At 46.6% G+C, this 20,552-nt stretch overlaps 2 protein-coding genes across 32 annotated transcripts in view; one reads left to right on the forward strand and one right to left on the reverse strand.

The window, feature by feature from the left end:
- Positions 1-160: 160 nt before the first annotated feature.
- On the reverse strand, positions 161-2,993 carry Zcchc3 (zinc finger CCHC-type containing 3). The gene is given in 1 exon segment (NM_001399621.2): positions 161-2,993. A coding segment is annotated over 1 exon segment (1,203 nt). The 5' UTR covers positions 2,980-2,993; the 3' UTR covers positions 161-1,776.
- The window catches only part of C3h20orf96 (similar to human chromosome 20 open reading frame 96), a 32,888-nt gene continuing 14,868 nt past the window's right edge, over positions 2,533-20,552 (forward strand). For 4 of the 31 annotated variants that reach the window (XR_015683339.1, XR_015683348.1, XM_087653979.1 and 1 more), the window contains exons 1-4: positions 2,533-2,655; positions 4,802-4,899; positions 17,651-17,708; positions 18,231-18,330. Coding sequence is in view for 17 of the 31 variants with exons in the window: in XM_087653979.1 (XP_087510105.1) it covers positions 17,700-17,708; positions 18,231-18,330 (109 nt within the window). In the remaining 14 variants the exon portion in view is untranslated. Of the gene's footprint in view, positions 2,656-3,256; positions 3,289-3,708; positions 4,517-4,801; positions 4,900-16,853; positions 16,977-17,178; positions 17,237-17,328; positions 17,478-17,551; positions 17,709-18,230; positions 18,331-20,552 lie in introns of those variants that run through there. The other 27 variants (XR_015683338.1, XR_015683347.1, XM_087653977.1 and 24 more) reach the window with 20 other exon arrangements.

Here is a 20,552-nt window from a genome sequence, read left to right on the forward strand (position 1 = left end):
TACTGAGCCGAGCGAATGCAATGCGCTGGGCTTAGCTCACTGCAGAAGGCTTGGCTACTGTTGCTTGCAGGTTACAGAAATTGCAAGTAGGGAAGGGTTCTGAACTCAGGGTCTGCAACTTCATCTAACACTTCCGGGAAGGAAAAAAAAAAACTCGAAGTAATACGAAAGATAAATATTTATTCAGAACAAATCTTAACAATTGATTTTACATTCTAAGCCACAAGGAAATAGCAAAACAGCAAAGAGAAGACAACAACTGAAGAAAAGCAGTTTACTGTCTTTCACTTTAACTTGTAACACTTAACTGACCCAGGCCCTGTCTTGGCCTGTTTCCCCAGGAACATTTTCTAGTTTACAGCTCACTCATGATTCTGGGTTATAACCACCTTTCTTGGGAGGGTCAGAGGTTAAAGGTTGTGGATGAGCTTCTCTAGGGTTCCGAGTGGCTGAGGCAGAGGTGTGAATGTAAACGTCTGGTGAGTCTCTTTACTGAGGGGAACGTTTCTCACTGGTGACGGTGACAGTGGAAGGCGACAATGGCCCTGGAACATTTAAGATGTGGTACTCCAGGGGCTGATGCAGGCAGCCTAGAGTGGGCTGCTCTGCCCCTTCCTACCCTAGCTCCCAAGCAGCAGGGCAAGCTCTCTCTGCTGTTTCAGCATTTCTCAGTGCTGCTGGGACCATCACCGTGGAGAGCAGACTCCCCTGGCCCACCAGTGTCAAGGAGGTTGTTGTGAAGTGTGAGAGGTAGTGGGATGAGCACCGGGCTTGGGGTCAGGGGACTCTACTCTGGGCTCTCTGAGGCACCACGCTGTGTACTTTGTCCCAGTCATTTAACTTCTCTGGGTTCACCTTATCTGCTGGAAAACCAAGGGGTTAGTTTAAAATACCCTTCAGGGAGGCAAAGGCAAGAGTGGAGAGGGTCACTGCAAGTTTGCAGCTAGCCTGTTCTGTGAGTGCAGCCAGTTCCAGGCCATGGGAGGAGGCAGTGAGACCCTGTCTCAAAACACGAAACCAAAAGCACCCCCCCCCCAAAAAACAACAAAAACCACCTCTTGAGTCTTGTCCAGCAGATAAGCCTATATGCTCCATGATCCTGGAGAAATATGGCTTCTCAGCCACCACACGGAGCTGTCACAATATAGGTATACACCTTTTTTTTGGCCATGAGAGGCCCTTGGCCATCATTCAGAGCTTATTTAGATTACACACTTCTAGCAACACTGTTTTCACAAAGTCTGACACCACATAGAAGCAGCAAATGAGAAGGGCCCAGCAGAGAGTTGCAAAAGGTAGACACTCCTGACAGAAGTAAGTCAGGAAAGTTTTGATTCAATGAAACACTTGACAGTGTGTCTATCCCATGTTGGGCCCTCTACCCTGGGCTGAGGCATAAAGATGAGCAAGGCGGCCCACAGGGCAAAACTCTTCTAAAGAGGCAATATATGAGGAGGGAGGTAGTAAAAAACAAAGGGGGGGGGGGTAGGGGGATCTGCCAAAGTACCAAAAACAAATACAAAACGGGAGAAAAAATTAAAGACAGGCGACATATCTGTACGCCACAGTTCCGAAAATCCTTACTGATAAATTCACCATTTCAAACAGGCCAAAAAGGAGCACACGCGGTTTTAAAAAGGCATAGAGAGAACGTCTCTGGTAGGCTTTGGAAATGTTTCTGTCCAAAATGATTTAAAAAAATGGTTAAAAAAAAAAGTTTTGGCACTTAAGAGGGGTAAGCTGGCTGTGTGTTCACCCTGGCAGGCTGACGTGCGTTCAGTGTCCCGCCAAGCCGGTGAGCTGAGCTGCCATGGAATTGTGAACTGCTTTGGGACACTGGGCAAAGGCGTGTCCTCTTTTGCCACAGAGGTTGCACACGATGACCTTCCGGCAGTAAGGGCTCAGGTGTCCCTCTTCCCCGCACCTGAAACACCTGTCCTGAGTGCAGGTGCCGCTCATGTGGGTCCGGGAACCACACTTAAAGCACGTCTTGGGCTGCCCCTTGTACCAACTGTAGCCCCTCTCCGCTCCCAAGAAGAAGGCCCCGGGCAGGTGCCTCACTCCGCCCTCCCCCTGGCGCAGCTCGATCTCACACTTGTACTCCCCGGTCCAGATCCCAAACCTGTCGGTCACTTTCACGGGCACGGCCAGCACGTCGCAGTGTCGCTTGAGCCAGGTCACGATGTCCTCCACGTCCACGGTCTCGTTCCGGAAGAGGATGAAGAGGGTCTTCAAGCTGGACTTGCTCCGCCCCAAGACCACAAAGTTCTCCCAGCAGTCCTCCAGCTCTCGCTTCTCCTCGTAGACGCGGAGAAACAGGGCTAGTTTTTCTGCGGATCGGAAGCTCACGTCGAACTCACGGCTGCCGGGGATCTGAATGACTGCGTAGATGTCGTCAGGGTCCATGCCGATGGAGCGAAGGATGAGCGCACCCACCACGAAGTCCCGGGTCGGACACGCACTCTCGTCTCCCTGGAAACAGATGCGCACGAGGAAGCGGCCCTTACCCGGGCCAGCAGCCGGTGGCTCGTCCTGTAGCGGCCGCTCGGTTGCATCTTCGGTCGCGCCGGACCTGGCGGGGGTCGGCATGGCCGCCGACACGTCGGCCTTCTTCCTTCGACTCGGGTCTCCCGCGCTGCTCGCGCCCTTCTTCCTGTAAGCGTCTGCCGCCTCACCCGTAGGGTCTCTGCGGCGGCCCTTTGGGTCCCCGCGAGCCGCAGGTGGGAAGTCGCCGGGGTTCGGGGCGGCCAGACTCCCGGAGCTGCCGAGCCCGCCACTCGCACCGCTGCCTGCTTCGTCGCGCCGCCGCGGCTCGCGGAAGTCGCCCTTCTTCTCCGCCAGGTTCTTAACCACCTGGGCCCAGCCCATCTTCTCGCGGACGCCCTCGGATTCCTCGGCGCGGGCCACGGGGCGCGCGGGGAGCGGGAGCTCCGGCCGACCCCGCTGTGGCTCCTCCTCCGCTCCACTGCCGGTGGCCATGTTACCTCTTTCCCAGCATCCTCCTCTCGCTCCCGCGGTCCGAGGTGCCCATGGCGCGCTCCCGCTCTGGATGAGGGCCGCGGGCTGCGTGGGCGACTCCCCGCCCCCGCTCTGAAATCGGATGCTTCTGGCTTCCGCCCTCTTGGAATTCTTGTATACCCGAATTCGTGCCGGCCGGAGACAGCCGGTCTTGGCCCCGGCTCGCCGCCCCTCTGCGGATGGGGGCGCACGCCCTACCGCTCTCGAGGTTTTGGCATTTCTCAAGCAGGCTTCAACTGCATTCCAGGAGCATTGCTTACAGCGCACACTGTGAGGACTTCACTACAATCTCGCTCATCTTTTGAGTGTCCTTTTTGTGCAAAAGCAAAAGGAATGGCGTCCCCCCAAAAGCACATCACACCCCCACCCCAATTTTAGGTTATGTACTTTCAAATGTACATGATAGGCATTTTCTCTCTCTTAGTGGCACAGATATAGGCCAGATTAGACCAGATTAAAAGCAGGTAAAGGCAGGTTTATTAGGAGGCAGTTCTCGTGTGGGTTCACTGATCTCACAGGTGGAGGGAGGTTAGTGAAGTCACACATCTGAAGCAAGGGGGGTTTATAGAGTTTCAGGAAAGAATGATGAACTGCCAGCTAGGAGCCGGGATGGTGTCCATACATGGTCAAAAACTAAGTCCCTGGGCGGGCACTCTAGGGTGGGTTGCTGGAAACCGGGAGATGAGTGATATATGTGATGATCTGTTAGCCGGATTTTTCTTCAAGGTGTCTCTGGTGGTGAGGTTGGGAGAAGGAGGGCAAACTGGGTTTTCCAGCTTGTGCAGGAGATGAGCAGGGGTTCCAGGCTAACACCCCAAGCTCTTTGGGTATAGGGGCAACAATTCAGAACTGGCTTCTTCCTGCCGAGAAAGAACAGCCTGGGGTAGGAGAGTAGGGAGTAGGTGGGGTCCTGCTCATTGGGAGGTATGAGTGTAGAAGCATTTGGTTGACTGATACTTGGGAAATTTTATGAATCTATTCCTGGAGGAAGAGGAAAAAGCATGGTGCTAGCAGGGGGTGGGGGGAGAGAAAAGATTAGTATCATTTGCCCTATGAACAGAGCTAGCCATGTAAAGACTGAAGATTGTCAAGTCCAGCATGGCCTCAGAAAGGATAGTGTGGCAGGGTTTCTGCCTCCCTGCCCCCCAGCAGAACCAGTAGTGTGTGGGCCTCCACAGGTGTACTGGCTGGATTTGTGTGTCAACTTGACACAAACTGAAGTTATCATAAAGGAGCCTCCCTTGAGGAAATGCCTCCATGAGACCCAGCTGTAAGGCATTTTCTCAACTAGTGATCAAGGGGGGAGGACCCAGCCATTGTGGGTAGTGCCATCCCTGGGCTGGTAGTCCTGGGTTCTATAAGACAGCAAGCTGAGCAAGTCACTGGAAGCAAGCCAGTAAGTAGCATTCCTTTTGCAAGGCCTCTGCATCAGCTCCTGCTTCCTGACCCGCTTGACTTCCAGTCCTGACTTCCTTTGGTGAACAGCAATGTAGAAAGTGTAAGCTGAATTAACCCTTTCTTCCCCAACTTGCTTCTTGGTCATGATGTTTTTGTGCAGGAATAGAAACCCTGACTAAAGGGTTGGGGATTTAGTTCAGTGGTAGAGCACTTGCCTAGCAAGCACAAGGCCCTGGGTTCAGTCCCCAGCTCCGGGGAAAAAAAAAAAAAAAAAAAAAAAAAGAAACCCTGACTAAGACAACAAGTGTTGACAGTTGCTGTAGGTGTAAGGCTTGTTTGTTTAATAGTGTATATATTTTCATGTTCTTTTCTTGTTCCTCCTTAGGGGAATGCTCTCCCTGCCAAAGTTAATGACTCCATGATATTTAGAAACGGTATGAGTCCAAGAGGGGAGAGTGTGTCCCGTGTTCCTCAGCAAAAATGGTAAGTGCTGAGACCTTCAGGATAGCCCTTAAAGCTGTGAGAAAGAACTCTGAGAACATGAGTTCAAGAATACATAAATGGGATTTTTCAACTATGCAAAATATGAGGCAATATTAATTCTATGAAGGGCTTCATGGACCTGAAAGAACAGAGCCAACTGCCCTGATGAGTTAGTAATGGGAAATTAATAATAGGGGTACCAGGAAGTAAGAGTGGCGATCTCAGGCGAGATCCCACCCAGCTAAGCTTATTGTTTGTGTTTACAAAGACAGAGCTCAAGGTCTGTCTACAGAGCAAGTTCCAGGACAGCCAGACTTAGGCAATGAAAGAATTGGAAAACAGAAAGCTAACTTTCTCACATAAAATAGCCCCAAAGGTCCTGAGTTCAATTCCCACCACCACATGGTGGCTCTCAACCATCTATAGTGGAATTCCATGCCTTCTTCTGGATTTGGCAGCCACAACACTGTACCCAATGAACTGCATAGGACTTGCTATGGTATAAAATGTACTTGCTGTCTGGTTCATTTGTCTTGAATGTGTTCTGTATTCCTAAGAGTCATAAAAGGCTGATTTGTGGGATAATCAAAAGGGAACCTGTAGGAAATGACTGAATCTATATGTAAATAAAATACTGGGCTTTGGTCTGTGAGGGAGAGCTACCTAGAGAGCCGTCAGAGCATTTTGGGGATTTTTTCTAACAGGTTTTCTGACTTTTGTTGGGAAGCCCAAAAACTATCTGGAGAACTATTGCAGCTCTTTTAGAATTTTTTTCTAGCAGGTTTTCTGACCAAAGTCAGCTGTCTTGAGCAGACTACAGAGCTATCAGCTTGCATCCCATCACTGACATCATTTCTTCGCACCTCCCAAACCCCCTTCCTCTGAAACCCTTCTCCAAGCTGAGGCTGGTCCTTGGCAGAAGACTTAGAAAGAGCAGAACAGAGGTGTGTCCTGGTCGTATTGGCAGAGTTTTTTAGACAATTTGTGGAGTGACTCGATCTGGGTCTCCACCAGGCCAGACTCACTGATGTCATTAATAGTAGCATCTCTTTTCCCAAGAACTTGCAGGTGTCACCCTTATTAGTCATGAGGATGTTAAGGGCCCTCTAGTTTTGTAGGGCCATTGAAACATAAAAGAATCTTATTAAGATTACAAAAAGAGGTAAGTGTTAGACATATTAGCACTATTGTAATCTGTACTGAAACCCATAATGTAGAAAAGGCAGTAGACTTAATACTTTTGTGTCAGGATAGAGGCCTGGAAACAATTGAAATCTGATTAATATTAAAGCTCTGAATTTTGAAGTTTTAATACAACAGTAACACAGCAAGGGGAAGAACCTGAAACATCTGTAATAAATTATTTTTTAATTTACGCCTTTACATCTTTTAACCTTTGTACTTTTCAACTTTAAAACATCTTTTTAGACCTTAAAACAGCTTTTTTGTTAAGAGTCTTAGAATTTAAGCTTTTATATCCTCAGACACCATATTCATATCTCTTTTTATCCAGCTTTTTATGAAACATAGGTGGCTTATCATTGAGAGCAGTCGTTGCAAAGTGTTCCTTTAGATAAAGGAATGTCAAGTTGTATAGATTTTTTTAAAAGTCTAGTTGTGAGTAAATTTCTGTCTAGACCTACTAGTAGCAGGTCTAGGAGAGGGAGGCTTGAGGCCTGACTTTTAACACATGAAGAGAACAAAGAAGGCAGCTGAAGCCTTGGTTTTTGTTGCTAAACTGATCTTCAAACCCATCAGAGCCCCTAAAAGGATAAGTTTTATCTGAGTAAGCAGGAAGCATAGAGCCAGCCGCTTCAGGTCTACTAAAAATGACATAGCACTGGGCTACCTAGAAAGCCAGTCATCCAAGGTTCCTCTGTGGTCCATGGGGCATCAATTTTGGTCATCAGGCCCAGAAGATCTTACAGACTTCTGTGAAGCAGGATTGAAGAAGGACTGTCTTACCTTGTTAGGGAAAGCCAGTCAGTCAACGTCACAGTGCCTTGCCCATCCACAGTTTGGACAGTGAGCTGTCAACAGTTGAGGCAAAGGGCAGTTTATAGCCCCGTGTCCAGTTTTGCCGCATTCAAAGCAAGCATCAGGTGAAGGTTTTTCTGTGCCCATCTTTGGAGGAGATCAGGAGTGATGTCAGGAGCCAGTGTGTCTCTATTACAAAAAGCTTTATTAAACATTATCAATTTCATATTCTGTAGACCTCCAAAGTGTTTGAGGACCATTCATTTATCTAAAGTATATATAAATAGACAAATGTTTGTTTTTTGACTATTTAGTTTTTTTTTTTTTTTTTTTTTTTTTTTTTTTGGTTCTTTTTTTTCCGGAGCTGGGGACCGAACCCAGGGCCTTGCGCTTCCTAGGTAAGCGCTCTACCACTGAGCTAAATCCCCAGCCCCGACTATTTAGTTTTTGTTTAACTTTGAAAACATATATAGGAGGCTAAATAAAGCTTGTTTTGATAATTAATTGTGATGATAAGTACAGTTAGGAGCATACTAAAGACTATAATTATGAGGTAATTGATAATTAACTTGTATGTCTTAATTATGTTTAAGCTGAAGATAGTGTTAGGACAGAAAGGGTTAATGAGTTAGGACAGTGACAGTTTTTTGGCTTTCAGGCTAAGGGAACCTTGGCTGAGGGGACTGTTATCGCAAGGTCATAAATGTTTTGTAGCTTACTTGGTTATCAACAGTGTAGAATTTAGCTCTAGGAAGGGAAGGGGACAGTGCCTTGGGCATTTTTGGAGCCATGGCAGTGAGGATTGTTGGCAGTAGAGTTGGAACAAGTTTTGGGGGCCATGGTAGCAATGGAGGCAGGGGTGGTGCCAGGGGAGGGGGCTTGCAGGGGAACGGTTTAGAGGGACAAGAGTGACCAGTTGTTAAGGAATATTGGAGGGGTTGATGTCACAGTACATGAGCATTGAGGCCTCCCGGCCAGGCCAGGCTACACTGTGCAGAGTGGGCAGAGTGGGAGTGAGTGTGGCCTTGCCCGATGGGTGAAGAGAAAAGGGAGGTTACCAGGATGGGGGTGGGGTGCAGGAACTTAGACAAGCTGAAAGGAAGAGTCAGGGTTACGTTGCAAGAGCCAGGGCCATGTGGAATGCAGAGCAGGCTGAAGAATCAGACTCTGTAATTTAGAATCAGATTCATAGACAAGTGAGCCCTCTGCACCTTAGGAGGATTAGATTAGCAGCCTGGTTTGGAGCAACCATCGTAGCTTGTGCTGACTTAGTGGAGCCTTGAGGTTTATTCTGGATCGAGCTGCCGCTGCTGATTCTTGTGTGGTGTTTGTCCAGGGCACAGGACTGCTCATTTGTGTTTGGTGTTTAGTTAGCGCACTGAGCTGCTGATGTACTGACAAAGAAGATTGGAATCACCCCCAAAAAACTACTTCTAAACAGGTCCACATGTCCCTGTTCCCTATTAACTTTTCTTTTGCACTACCTCTGGTTGGTGATGGGTTAGAAGGGAGGTTGAAGCATTGAGGAACTCTTATTAAAGTAGGTTTTGAAAAAAACCTAAGCCTATAGGTGGCTCCTGATGTGTCTTAGGCATCACAGGTAAGATGCTTCTCGTGTAGTAGACGACACACTGTGAGGGTTAGCATTGCTGTTTAAAAAAGTTGGCAGAATGGCCACTGCCGCTGGGCGGTTTCTTACCTTTTTGAAAAAGAATGGGGTAAAAGCTGAAAACTCAGAAGGCTCACTCAGTTCTCTTCTGTTAGAAAGACTGCAGAGTTGGCTGTGCACATAGAGGGTTTGCAGACAGAGGTTGAAGAGCTTGGGAAGCAAAAAGAACCAGTGGGAGAAGACTAATAGGGTTCAGGCTGAATGTCTGAGACCAGGAATTTACTGCACACTGAAGGAGGGAAGCAAACTAGGCTGGATGGAAAGCAGCCACCCTACCCTGCTCCACAAGACTTTCACTGTCAGGTCAGGGTCAGAGAAGAGCAGGAGGTGGTCCAGGGATAACGGGTTAATGTTCAACCAAGTGTACACTAGAGGATTTGTTTGGGCCTACAGAGGTGACTTCAGCCTTTCCAGTCTTTATGCAGCAGATGCCTGCTAACGATAGTGGTCATACCTCTAATAAGTTGACAGGGTGTCTAATAGAAATGCTAGATTTAAAGCATTTTAAAGATGCTATTGTATTGTATTTCTTGCATTCTCCATTCATGAGAGAAATGTTAAGTAACCGTGCTATGCAGCATAGAGGTGGAAGATGGGAAGGGATGGATGTTGGATACTCTAGAAGCTGGTCAACAATTACAATGGTACTTGTGGTGGAGGCATATAAAGCCACAAAAATAGAAGAATGTAATTTAGCAAGGGGATAAATGTTACTAAAGACCAACTGCTTGGGGAGGGCGTTATGCTTACTCAGAAGACCAAACCCGATTTGATGATGTCGTTCAGTTTCTACTACGGCCCAATAGCAGGCCAAAAGCTATTTTTCAAAGGAAGATTCATTGTTTGCAAATGATGGTAGAGCTTTACTCCAAAATCCCAAAGCTCTCTTCTGTGATTCACCTATAGGGGCCTGCAAATGGCTCCAAACAGCCGCTCTATCTGCCACGGAAACCTCAAGTACCATGATGTGGGACAGTGGACCTTGCCAGAAAACTCGGTACAGTTGAGCAGGTCCAGAGTGCCCAGCACCCGCCTGAGACAGTAGGTGGCTCCCTGCTCCCTACCCAGATTCTTGGCCTGGAACATGTGCCACACTTCCTACATAAGGAAAGGCGACCTGTGGCCGCATAGCCCAAAACAGAGTTCTCCAGGCCAATGAGGTATCTAGGAGCCCTGAGGAATATCCGATAAGCGTCCCTTCCCAAACATTCTTCCCTGCCAGGCATTTAATATCTGGTTCACCCTGTCTCCAGTATCCAAGTAGACCCACTAAATGTTATGTTTCTTTCTTGGTGGTGGGAGGGGCCAGATGCAATAATCTATCTTTCACCTTAGAAGGAATATCTCTGCGTGTCCCACACCACTGGACTCCTAAGAATTTCACTAAGGGGCTGGAGAGATGGCTCAGTGGTTAAGAGCACTGACTGCTCTTCCAGAGGTCCTGAGTTCAAATCCCAGCAACCACGTGGTGGCTTATAACCATCTGTAATGAGATCTGATGCCCTCTTCTGGTGTGTCTAAACAGCTACAGTGTAACATAAATATAATAAAAAAATAAATCTTAAAGAATTTCACTAAGGTAGATGGTCCTTGAATTTTGATTGGATTTATTTCTCTTCCTCTGATATACATATGTGTTACTAATGAGTCCAAAGTGTTTGCTACTTCCTGCTCACTTGGTCCAGTCAGCATAATGTCGTCAATATAGAGCACCAATGACTATTTTTTTTTTCTTTTTTTCGGAGCTGGGGACCGAACCCAGGGCTTTGCGCTTGCTAGGCAAGCGCTCTATCACTGAGCTAAATCCCCAACCCCACCAATGACTATTTTATGAAGAGACAGATGGTCAAGATCCCTTCTAACTAAGTTATGACACAGGGCAGGAGATAATACATCCTTGAGGTAAAACTGTAAATGTATACTGCTGGCCTTGCCAACTGAAAGCAAATTGCTTCTGGTGGTTCTTATAGACAGGTACTGAGAAGAAGGCATTTGCTGGATCAATGGCTGCATACCAGGTACTGGGAGATGTGTTAGTTTGCTCAAGTGAGGAAACTACTTCTGATACAGCAGCTACAATCAAAGTTACTACCTGATTTAGTTTTTAATAGTCAACTGTCATTCTCCATGATCCATCTGTCCTCTGCACTGACCAGATAGGAGAGTTAAAGGAAACCACCACCCCTGCATCTTTCAAGTCCTTGATGGTGGTACTAATTTCTGAAATCCCTCCAGGAATATAATACTGTTTTTGACTCACTATTTTCATTAGCAGAGGCAATTCTAAAGGCTTCCATTTAGCCTTTCCAACCATAATAGCCCTCGCTCCACAGGTCAGGGAACCAATGTGAGAATTCTGCCAACTTCTAAGTATATCTATCCCAATTATACATTCTGGAGCTAGGGAAATGAACACAGGATATGTTCGAGGACCGACTGAACCTCCTAGTTTGACATCAGCAAAAAACTCCATTAATCACCTGGCCTTCATAAGCCCCTACTTTAACTGGAGGGCCACAATGTTTCTTGGGGTCTCCTGGGATCAACATCAATTCAGAACCAGTATCCAATAGACCCCAGAAAGTCTGATTATTTCCTTAACCCCAGTATACAGTTACCCTAGTGAAAGGCCGTAGGTCCCTCTGGGGAAGAACTGGAGAAAGGCTAACAGCAAAACTTTTAGGTGTCTTATCAAGATCCTTCCTCAGGGGAACCTGGTCAACCCTTCATTCAAGGGGTTCTGAGTCTGCAAACTGGCTCAAGTCTGGAAATTGATTCACTGGCCAAGACTGTCTTTTGCCACTGTCCAATGTAGCCTTTCTTCATTTGTTTGAGAAATTTTCTGCTTATACAGGTTAAACAGAAATGAGGTAAGCTTCTTATCTATTTCATGCCTAGAAACACCATGATTGATTAGCTACTTCCAAAGGTCCACAGGAGTCATGTCATTATAAAATTCACCTCTCTGGGCTAGAGAGATGGCTCAGTGGTTAAAAGCACTGACTGCTCTTTCAGAGGTCCTGAGTTCAAATCCCAGCAACCACATGGTGGCTCACAACCATCTGTAATGAGATCTGATGCTCTCTTCTGGTGTGTCTGAAGACAGCTACAGTGTACTTTAAATACATACATACATACATACATACATACATACATACATACATATGTAAATAAATAAACAAATAAAATACTTAAAAAAAGTTCACCTCTCCTGTGCTGACCATTACGGGCTAGGTCATTGTGAATGTTTTGTCTATGCTGTCCATTATAACTACAATCACCTTGTCTCTGGCAATTCAATGCTGTCACCTGGTCCTTGTTACCTCGGGGCCCAATTAAATCCATTGCCTTTAATTCATCCAATTGAGCAGCAGCACTCCAAGCACAAGGAAAAGGACAAGAGCGAAACTCTTCAAATGTGCCAGTACTCCTCTCACCAGTTTGCGTCTTACAGGATTGGTGAAGGGCATGCTCTCTGGGCCTTCCCCTGGTGGAGGAGTAGCTCTCACACAGTGTATTCACTCTAGCATTGCCATTTCCCTGAGCCTTAAAATCCCTTCATCAACACTAGGCCAAGAAACATCAGGCATCTCCAGTTCCTTGTCAGTAGGCCATCTTTTGATAAACGCCTCAGCTAACCATTCAAACAAACTTCAGCATCTTTTTAAACTCTGGGAGCCTCCGTATTAAACCTAGAATCTCCACTCAGAGGGTCCGTGTCAATAAACTCAGCCTGCTCTACTTTGATGTTCCTTCCACCATTATCCCACACCCTTAAAATCCACCCCCACACATAGTCCCCAGGCTTCTGCTTGAATGAATTAGCAAACCCATTGAGCTCCTTAGTGGTGTAGCACATTTCCTCGTGGACTACACTTTCTACTTCTCCTCTAGGCTCTTGCTTTCCTTGAGTCTGGTTATGGGTCTGGAAGAAACTGTTGGGTGAGCCCTGAGGAACATCAGTATTGTCTTGCCTGGCATTTTCTTCAAAGAAAGTCACCACTGGTTTATTAGATAATGAAGCTTAATTTCCTCATGTGAGAAAGGCATTATTTCAAGAGGCAGGATTGAGGGCACTACTTGCTCAGGTGAGGTAAACCCTTGAGAATCTGAGGATTCAAAGGTCTCAGCTTCAATAAGGTCCTCCCATCCATCCCCATCCCAAGTTATAGGATCCCATTCTTTGCCAATAAATGCCGTTACTTTAACCGCTGACATCCTCTGAGACTGAGACTTGACTCTTTGCCGTAACTCAGCCAACCTTATAATGAGGGCTTCAGCAATGGATTTTAAAATGTATTAATTACTTTTATTCTTTCTGATACAGAATCCCATATAAACTAAGGTGGACTCAAACTCACAGTTCAGGGTGATTTGAACTCCTAACCCTCCTTCACTTGCTTCCCATGTTTTGGAATTTACAGGCACACTTCATCATGCCTGGCTTGCTGGCTGGCTGGATTGATTGATTGACTTATAGGCTGGCCTGAAACTCCATTCTCTTGCCTCAGCATTCTTTCTTTTTTAAAGATTTGTTTTTATTTTATGTATATAGGTGTTTTGCTGGTGTGTAAGGATGTAGGTCATATGCATGTTTGTACTTGCAGAGGTCAGAAGATGATGTTGGGTTCCCTGGGACAGGAATTCTAGGATTAGAGATGGTTGTTACTCACTACGTGGATGCTGGGAATCGAACCTAAGTCCTCTGCAAGAGGCCTAGAGCCATCTCTAGCTTTCTACCTCACATTTTCATTTCTTTCTTTTCTTTCTTTTTTCTTCTTTCCTCTTTCCCTCCCTCCCTCCCTCCCCCCCTCCCTCCCTCCCTCCCTCCCTCCCTTCCTTTGCTTTGCTTGTTTTCGGATTTTTTTTTTTTTGGCTCTTTTTTTTTTTTTTTTCTCGGAGCTGGGGACCGAACCCAGGGCCTTGCGCTTCCTAGGTAAGCGCTCTACCACTGAGCTAAATCCCCAGCCCCGCTTTGCTTGTTTTCAAGACAGGGTTTCTTTGTGTAGCCTTGGCTATCCTGGAACTCACTCTAGATCAGACTGGCCTCCAACTCAGAGATCTAACTGCCTCTGCTAGGATTTAAGGGTGTGTTCCACCACCACTTGGCACCTGCCACAGCTTTTTAACCACTGAAATCACATTGATCGATCTATCTATCTATCTATCTATCTATCTATCTATCTATCTATCTATCTATCTTTAAAGTGTTTACAGCTTTTCCCAAAACTCCAAATAGACCTTTCTTCTTGGCCAGTGTGTGTGTGTGTGTGTGTGTGTGTGTGTGTGTGTGTGTGTTACATTTTGTGTGTAACATAGTGTGATAGTCAGAGGACATTTTCTGGGAGTTGATTTTCTCACTCTACCTTGAGAGTCCTGGGATAGAGCTCAGGTTGTCAGGTTTGATGGTAAGCCCCTTTACAGACTGTGGACTGCACCAGCCTTTTGCCTGGTTTAGTAGATATTAACTTCATTGCACTGGTGAGTTCTCGTGGTACAATAGGCCTTAAAAATGAAGACACTTGGTATAGTGATTCCTCTATCCATTTCTCTGGGGGCTGTCAGGCACACCTTGGTATTTAGGACACCCAGGTTCTTCACTTTTTCCTCTAATAGTTTCTTTTGTCTACTATGGTGGGCATCCCACTTAAAATATTCTCTCTCTCTCTCTCTCTCTCTCTCTCTCTCTCTCTCTCTCTCCCTCCCTCCCTCCCTCCCTCATCCCCTCCCTCCCTCCCTCCTTTGAGACTGGATCTCAAGTGGTCACGTAGCTCAGCTCTGTAGATAAAGATGGTCTTGAACTCCTTGATCCTCCTGCTTGCATCCACAGAGTGCTGGGGTTACAGGCGAGTGCTGCCATGTCCTTCTTGAGACCTGCTCCTTTTAACATAACTGTAGCCATTTTGTATTCAGTCTCTATTTTGCTCGAGGTGAAATTAAGTTCGGGTTTTTAGACTCCACTTTCCAGAAGTCATTATCAAAGGCTGACCCTGAAGAATGCTACTAATAATCCAAAAAGTTATGGTTGAGTCGCTCATGCTCTGCTATTTCAATGTTCTGAAGTCCCCGTTCACACCCGTCCACCATTCCTTACCTCACTCAGGACCAATCACGTTAAAAGATGGCTGATAGGGGGCTGGAGAGATGGCTCAGCGGTTAAGAGCACCCGACTGCTCTTCCAGAGGTCCTGAGTTCAAACCACATGGTGGCTCACAACCATCTGTAAGGAGACCCGATGCCCTCTTCTGGTGTGTCTGAAGACAGCTACAGTGTGCTTATATATAATAAATGAATAAATCTTAAAAAAAAAAGATGGCTGATAATACTTTGTCTAGTTAGACAAGAGTGCAGTTCCACTTCACTGCTTGCCTTCGAACTTTTGCACCTGGTCTTTTATATAGAAAGCCTGCCATGAGGACAGACTGGTGCCATGCAGGTTGATGTCTATCTGCAGGTGGGGGCTGGCACAAGTTAAGACGAGACCCGTGGGCTGGAGAGATGGCTCAGCCGTTAAAGGCTAGGCTCACAACCAAAAATATAAGACGAGACCCGTAATTGGACAGCAAAAAGTAAGACAGGGACAGTTTTTGTAAAGTGGGGGAGAAGAGAAAAAGGAGGAGAGTCAAGATGGAGACAGAGGACAACCCAGATCCATGTGACCTTAAATGGCCACAGGTAGATATGAATATTTGTTTAAAGATTTATTTATTTATTCTATATAAGTACACTGTATCTGTCTGCAGACACACCAGAAGAGGGCATCGGATCCCATTACAGATGGTTGTGAGCCACCATGTGGTTGCTGGGAACTGAACTCAGGTCCTCTGGATGAGCAGTCAGTGCTCTTAACCACTGAGCCATCTCTCCAGCCCATGAATATTTCTTAAGGGATGGATTTTTATAGGTTATTTACCTTATTTAGGTGGGCAGTTTATATCATCAATTGGCTCTGAGTTCATTGTGTGGACATATTGTAGATTGAGAATTTGACATATAAATCTGATTGCTAAATTATAAGCCTTTTGAGTCTTGATTTTAACGGGTTGCAGGGAATGTGAGCAGGGTTCACCGCAGAGAGCCAGCCAGGAGAGGGTGGCCAAGACATTCGGCTAGCAACAGGGGTGGAAAGACCACTGGGGACAGAGAGTAGCTCTGGGTAGCATGGTGTGGTGCCCTAGAACTGGCCTCCGCTGTGATGAGCGAACCAGCTAATGCCACGCGGCTCTATGGAGCAGGCACTGGGGCAGGATAAAAGATAATATTCTAATAATTACAGCAACAGTGCCACAGTTAGGTCTTCCTTCTCATGGACCTGGATGCCCAGTATTATGGTGTGCATTCAATAAACTGTTCTTTAATTGAGGTTGGTGTATGCATGCTTTGTGTAGCGACTCCCAGACCCCAACAGTCCTGCTAGCTAGCACCTATGATTTATACAGGGTGGGAAAAGTTAGGAGCTTTGCCCTAGTGTTCTACAGTAAAATCTCTCTGTTGGCATTCTGGAGATTTTTTTTTCTTTCTTCTTTTCTTTTTTTTTTTTTTTTCGGAGCTGGGGACCGAACCCAGGGCCTTGTGCTCGCTAGGCAAGAGCTCTACTGCTGAGCTAAATCCCTAACCCCCATTCTGGAGATTTTTATATTATTCTTTTGCATTTGTTTTTAAACGGTAGTGCTTTGTGATGACCGCTACTCTTGGTTGTCAGCTTGACTATATTCGAAATTAACTGACTTCCAAAAATAGAGGGCAGGCACACCGTGAGGGAATTCTTTTTTCTTTGCTTAATCTTTTTTCTTAAAGATTTATTTTATTTATATGAATACACTGTAGCTGTCTTCAGACACACGGGAAGAAGGATGGTTGTGAGCCACCATGTGGTTGCTGGGAATTGAACTCAGGACCTATGGAAGAGCAGTCAGTGCTCTTAACCTCTGAGCCACCTCTCCAGCCCTCTTTGCTTAATTTGAAGTAGGAAGATCTGCTTCTAATCTGGGTTTTGAGAAGGGAAGACACACCTTTAATCTGGGCCACACCTTCTGCTGGCACCCTGGAGGAGGAGGAAGCTTTTGCTCTTTGCTTGCTGTCCCCTTGCTAACAAGTCTGTTCCTTCACTGACATTAATGCCTACTTTGGGATTCCAGCACCAGCTGGGACATCCAGCCTCATGGACCTAGCAACTTCTAGATTCTTGGACTTTTTGTTCACACCAGCCGTTGTTGAATTAGTAGAAATTATACATATATATATATATATGTATGTATGTATATATATATGCCTAGCCCCGCCCCCCAGCTTATCCTTTGAGGGTTTCATAGATGCATAGAATGTACCGCGATCATATGTACCCCCAACTCCCCTCTCGCATCTCCTCTCTTCCCTCTCGGATCCTCCCTCCCATCCATGATGGAAAGTCGGCTGGCTTGATTTCCTTCTGGTCAGACATCTTTGAAAGAATGGGAGTGTATGGGATTTGGAGTAAGAGTTTGGGTGGTGATTGATCCATTGATGCAGGAGACAAGTGTATGTGCGGGGGGGTGGGAGTGGGGGTGAGGACGGAGGATGTGTGTGTGGGGGTGTCAGTGAGATGAACATGTCAGTCATGATTTCTAATCTCCACGATATTCTCAATGAAATAGGAAGCAAAATCAGGAGTGAGGACGAGAAACAAGTGTTGGAAGTTGGATGAAAGCGGAGGTAAAGAAAAGACTGTTTGAAAATGTTAGAAAGTCCGCGGGGCCTCTGCGGTTTTGCCTGGCTAGGTTAGTCTCCCTCCGCATTCCAAGGTTGCGTTTCCTTGGAGACTAGACGCTGCTAGCGGAAAGCGGCCTGGTCTCCTTGGGATCCATTCTGAGACAAGAGGTGGCAGAAGCCTCACGGGTATCTGGAGTCAGTTTGTACCTAGAGAATCAGGATTCTTTTCCCCAATGGCACAGAAGTAAGCAGAGAGCATGGGGGTTGGGGAGGGGGAAGCGTATGCGTGGGCTCCATCCCTCAACGGTTGCTTTCCAGGCTCCAGCTCCTGGTGTCCTTTGGTAAAGTGGGGCTGCTGGATCCCTGCTTGGGCTGGGGATAATGGCACTTCTCCCACCTCCCCTCAACTCTTTCCAGACGCATCAACTCTAGAACTCAATTCGCAGGGCACAAGTTACAAGTACATATGAGTTCGGTGAGTTTAGGGGTGGTGTGTGGGGTGGAGAGGTGGGGCAGACAGGTGGGTGGGAGGTGGTGGGGGAGGATCTCCATGACCCTGTGTTCTACCTGCCTTCAACTCCAATGGTGATAACGGATGGATGAACTCTGGGCCTGAATGCTAAGCTCAGAGCAAGCCTCCGAACCTCACTTATGGCCACTCACGATCTGATCAGTGAATCAAATTGCTTGCTCCCTGTTGCTACGGTTGCCAGAGGGTGGGTCTTGCTTTCTGTTTCTTCAGCTTCTTAGTACCTCGTAGCCTTGGTTCTGGCTGTCTGGTAAAAACAGACAAAAGCAATGGCCAGTAGTCACAGAACCACTGCAGGCCTTACAAATACTTCTCAGAATTCTTACACCAACTCAGAGAGTTAGTGGTTAGAGGTTCACATGTGGGGTCACTTACTCCAGGATATGGATCCCCTGAAAGGACAAGTTGGAGTTGAACCCATCAACCCTGTGACTCTGTTATGTATGATGGCATTGTGTTCCCTAACAGGGGGCAGAGAAGAACTTGAAGCCATCCACCCTGCCTCCCCTCCGACAAGCCAAAGGCCACAGCAAAAGGAAAACGAAGAGTGTCACTAAAATCCAACCAGGTGGGCAGAGGCTCTTGGGAGTGATTGTGGATGTTGGGGATAAGCTGTAGTGGCTGCTTGTTCCCTTGCCACACCATTCATACTATGGCAGGCTAACTGGTGTGACAAAAAGCCTTCGATGTTCAGGTATTGATGTGGAAATTCATTTCCCAGCAATGCATCTGTAGAAGTATGGTGCGGAGCTGGTCTGCTCTATACAATGATTCAGAGATGTGGGCTCCTTTCACCCCATTGATCTAATGGTTGGTAAGTCTAATGTCAGGGACCAAAGAGAGAGCAAGAACATATACCACATGTATTCTTTCCAGGAGCTGTAACTCCCATCACATGACCACCCCTAACTGGGAAGCTGGGAACTGTCTGGCTCTATGTTCAGGAGGGGAACAGACAGTCTGGGAGAATGTACAGAGTCATCTTTAGCACATCATTGTTAACCTTTCCAGGGGAATTCTGAGGGCTTGGTTTGAGCAAATGTGTGTTCTCATCTTGGCGGTGCTGTTCACTTACTTGGAAGAGTCATCTTTCAGAGCCTTAGGCATCTTCATTGTGAAAAAGGACCATTGCAAGCTAGGCAAGGTAGTGCACATAGTAATCCTCCTAGCATTCAAGAGGCTGAGGCAGGAGATAATGAGTTGAAGAGCAGCTTGAGATTCAAAGAGCCATCTCTGGGTTGTGTAGCTGTTTCTTCCCAATAGAAGCATTCCCCAACCCTGGAGGGAGAAGTAAAGGAAAATCACAGGGTTCAGGAAGTAAAGGAAATTAACAGGGCTCAGGAAGTAAAGTTATAAGGCTCAGGATATTCCTTAAAAGCCGCAGAGCTCCCAAGGACTAAACCACCAACCAAAGAGTACACATGGAGGGACCGCATGGCTCCAGCCGCATATGTAGCAGAGGGTGAGCTTGTCAGACATCAGTGGGAGGAGAGGCTCTTGGTCCTGGGAAGGCTTGATGTTCCAGTGTAGGGGAATGCAAGGGCAGGGAGGTAGGAGTGGGTGGGTGGGTGGGGTAGCACCCTCATAGAAGTGGGGAGAAAGGATAGGATGGGGGTTTCCTGAGGGGAAACTGGGAAAGTGATAACACTTGAAATGTAAATAAATAAAATACCCAATAAAAAGAAAAAAGAAAAATTATACAAAATAATTACACCCACAAAAATAAAATAAATAAAAAAGCCACAAGGCGGGGTTGGGGATTTAGCTCAGTGGTAGAGCGCTTGCCTAGCCAGCGCAAGGCCCTGGGTTCGGTCCCCAGCTCCGAAAAAAAGAAAAGGAAAAAAAAAAAAAGAAAAAAAAAGAAAAAAGCCACAAGGCTCCTCCTCTAGCTGCCCAGAGAGATATGGCAGAGCTGTTTGCAAACAAGGAGCTCCAGGAACACAGCTTTTGTGAATTTTCATCCACGCGTGGCGTGGGCTTTGGGAGATACAGCTGCCCGAGTCATCTCTGCCATGCATGCTCCTGTAACTTAGTCCTTAAGTCCTCCTCCTTCAAGTAACCCTAGAAGACTCTGGTTCCAGTGGCTAGACTTGGTTAGAATAATGTGTCTGGTCTGTTGTTTGGTGTCCTGTCTACCTGTTCACACCTCCTGACTTAGCGTTTTTCTGCTGTGAACGGACACCATGACCAAGGCAAGTCTTATAAAGGACAGTATTTAATTTGGGCTGACTCAGGTTCAGAGGTCCAGGCCATCATCATCTGGGTGGGAAGCATTGGCATCATGAAGACAGACTTGGACCTGGAAGAGCCAAGAGTTCTATCTCTTGGTCCGAAAGCGTCCAGGAGGAGACTTTCTTCCACAGAAGAGATTCTCTTCCACACTGGGTGGAGCTTAAGCACTAGGAAACCTCAAAGCTCACCTATATGGCAATACTTCCTAATAGTGCCACTCCCCATGGGGCAAGCATATTCAAACCACCACAAGGCCTATGACCAAGTGTGGAATTTGTTACATGTTATGCCAATAGCTCAATCCAGGGAAGAAAGATATGAATAACAGAATCCTTTAAAATAAAAAAATCGGGGGTGGGGTGGGGTGGAGTGGCTAGCAAGATGGCTCAACTAGTTGAGGCGCTTGCCAAGAAGCTTGAGGACCTGAGTTCGATCTCTAGGTAGAAAGAGAGAGCCACCTTCAGAAGGTTGTCCCCTGACCTCTACACATATGCTATGTGTCTTAGTCAGGGTTTCTGTTCCTGTACAAACATCATGACCAAAAAGCAAGTTGGGGAG

Source organism: Rattus norvegicus, chromosome 3 (assembly GCF_021556685.1).
Source record: "Rattus norvegicus strain SHRSP/BbbUtx chromosome 3, alternate assembly SHRSP_T2T, whole genome shotgun sequence".
Lineage (NCBI taxonomy): Eukaryota > Metazoa > Chordata > Mammalia > Rodentia > Muridae > Rattus > Rattus norvegicus.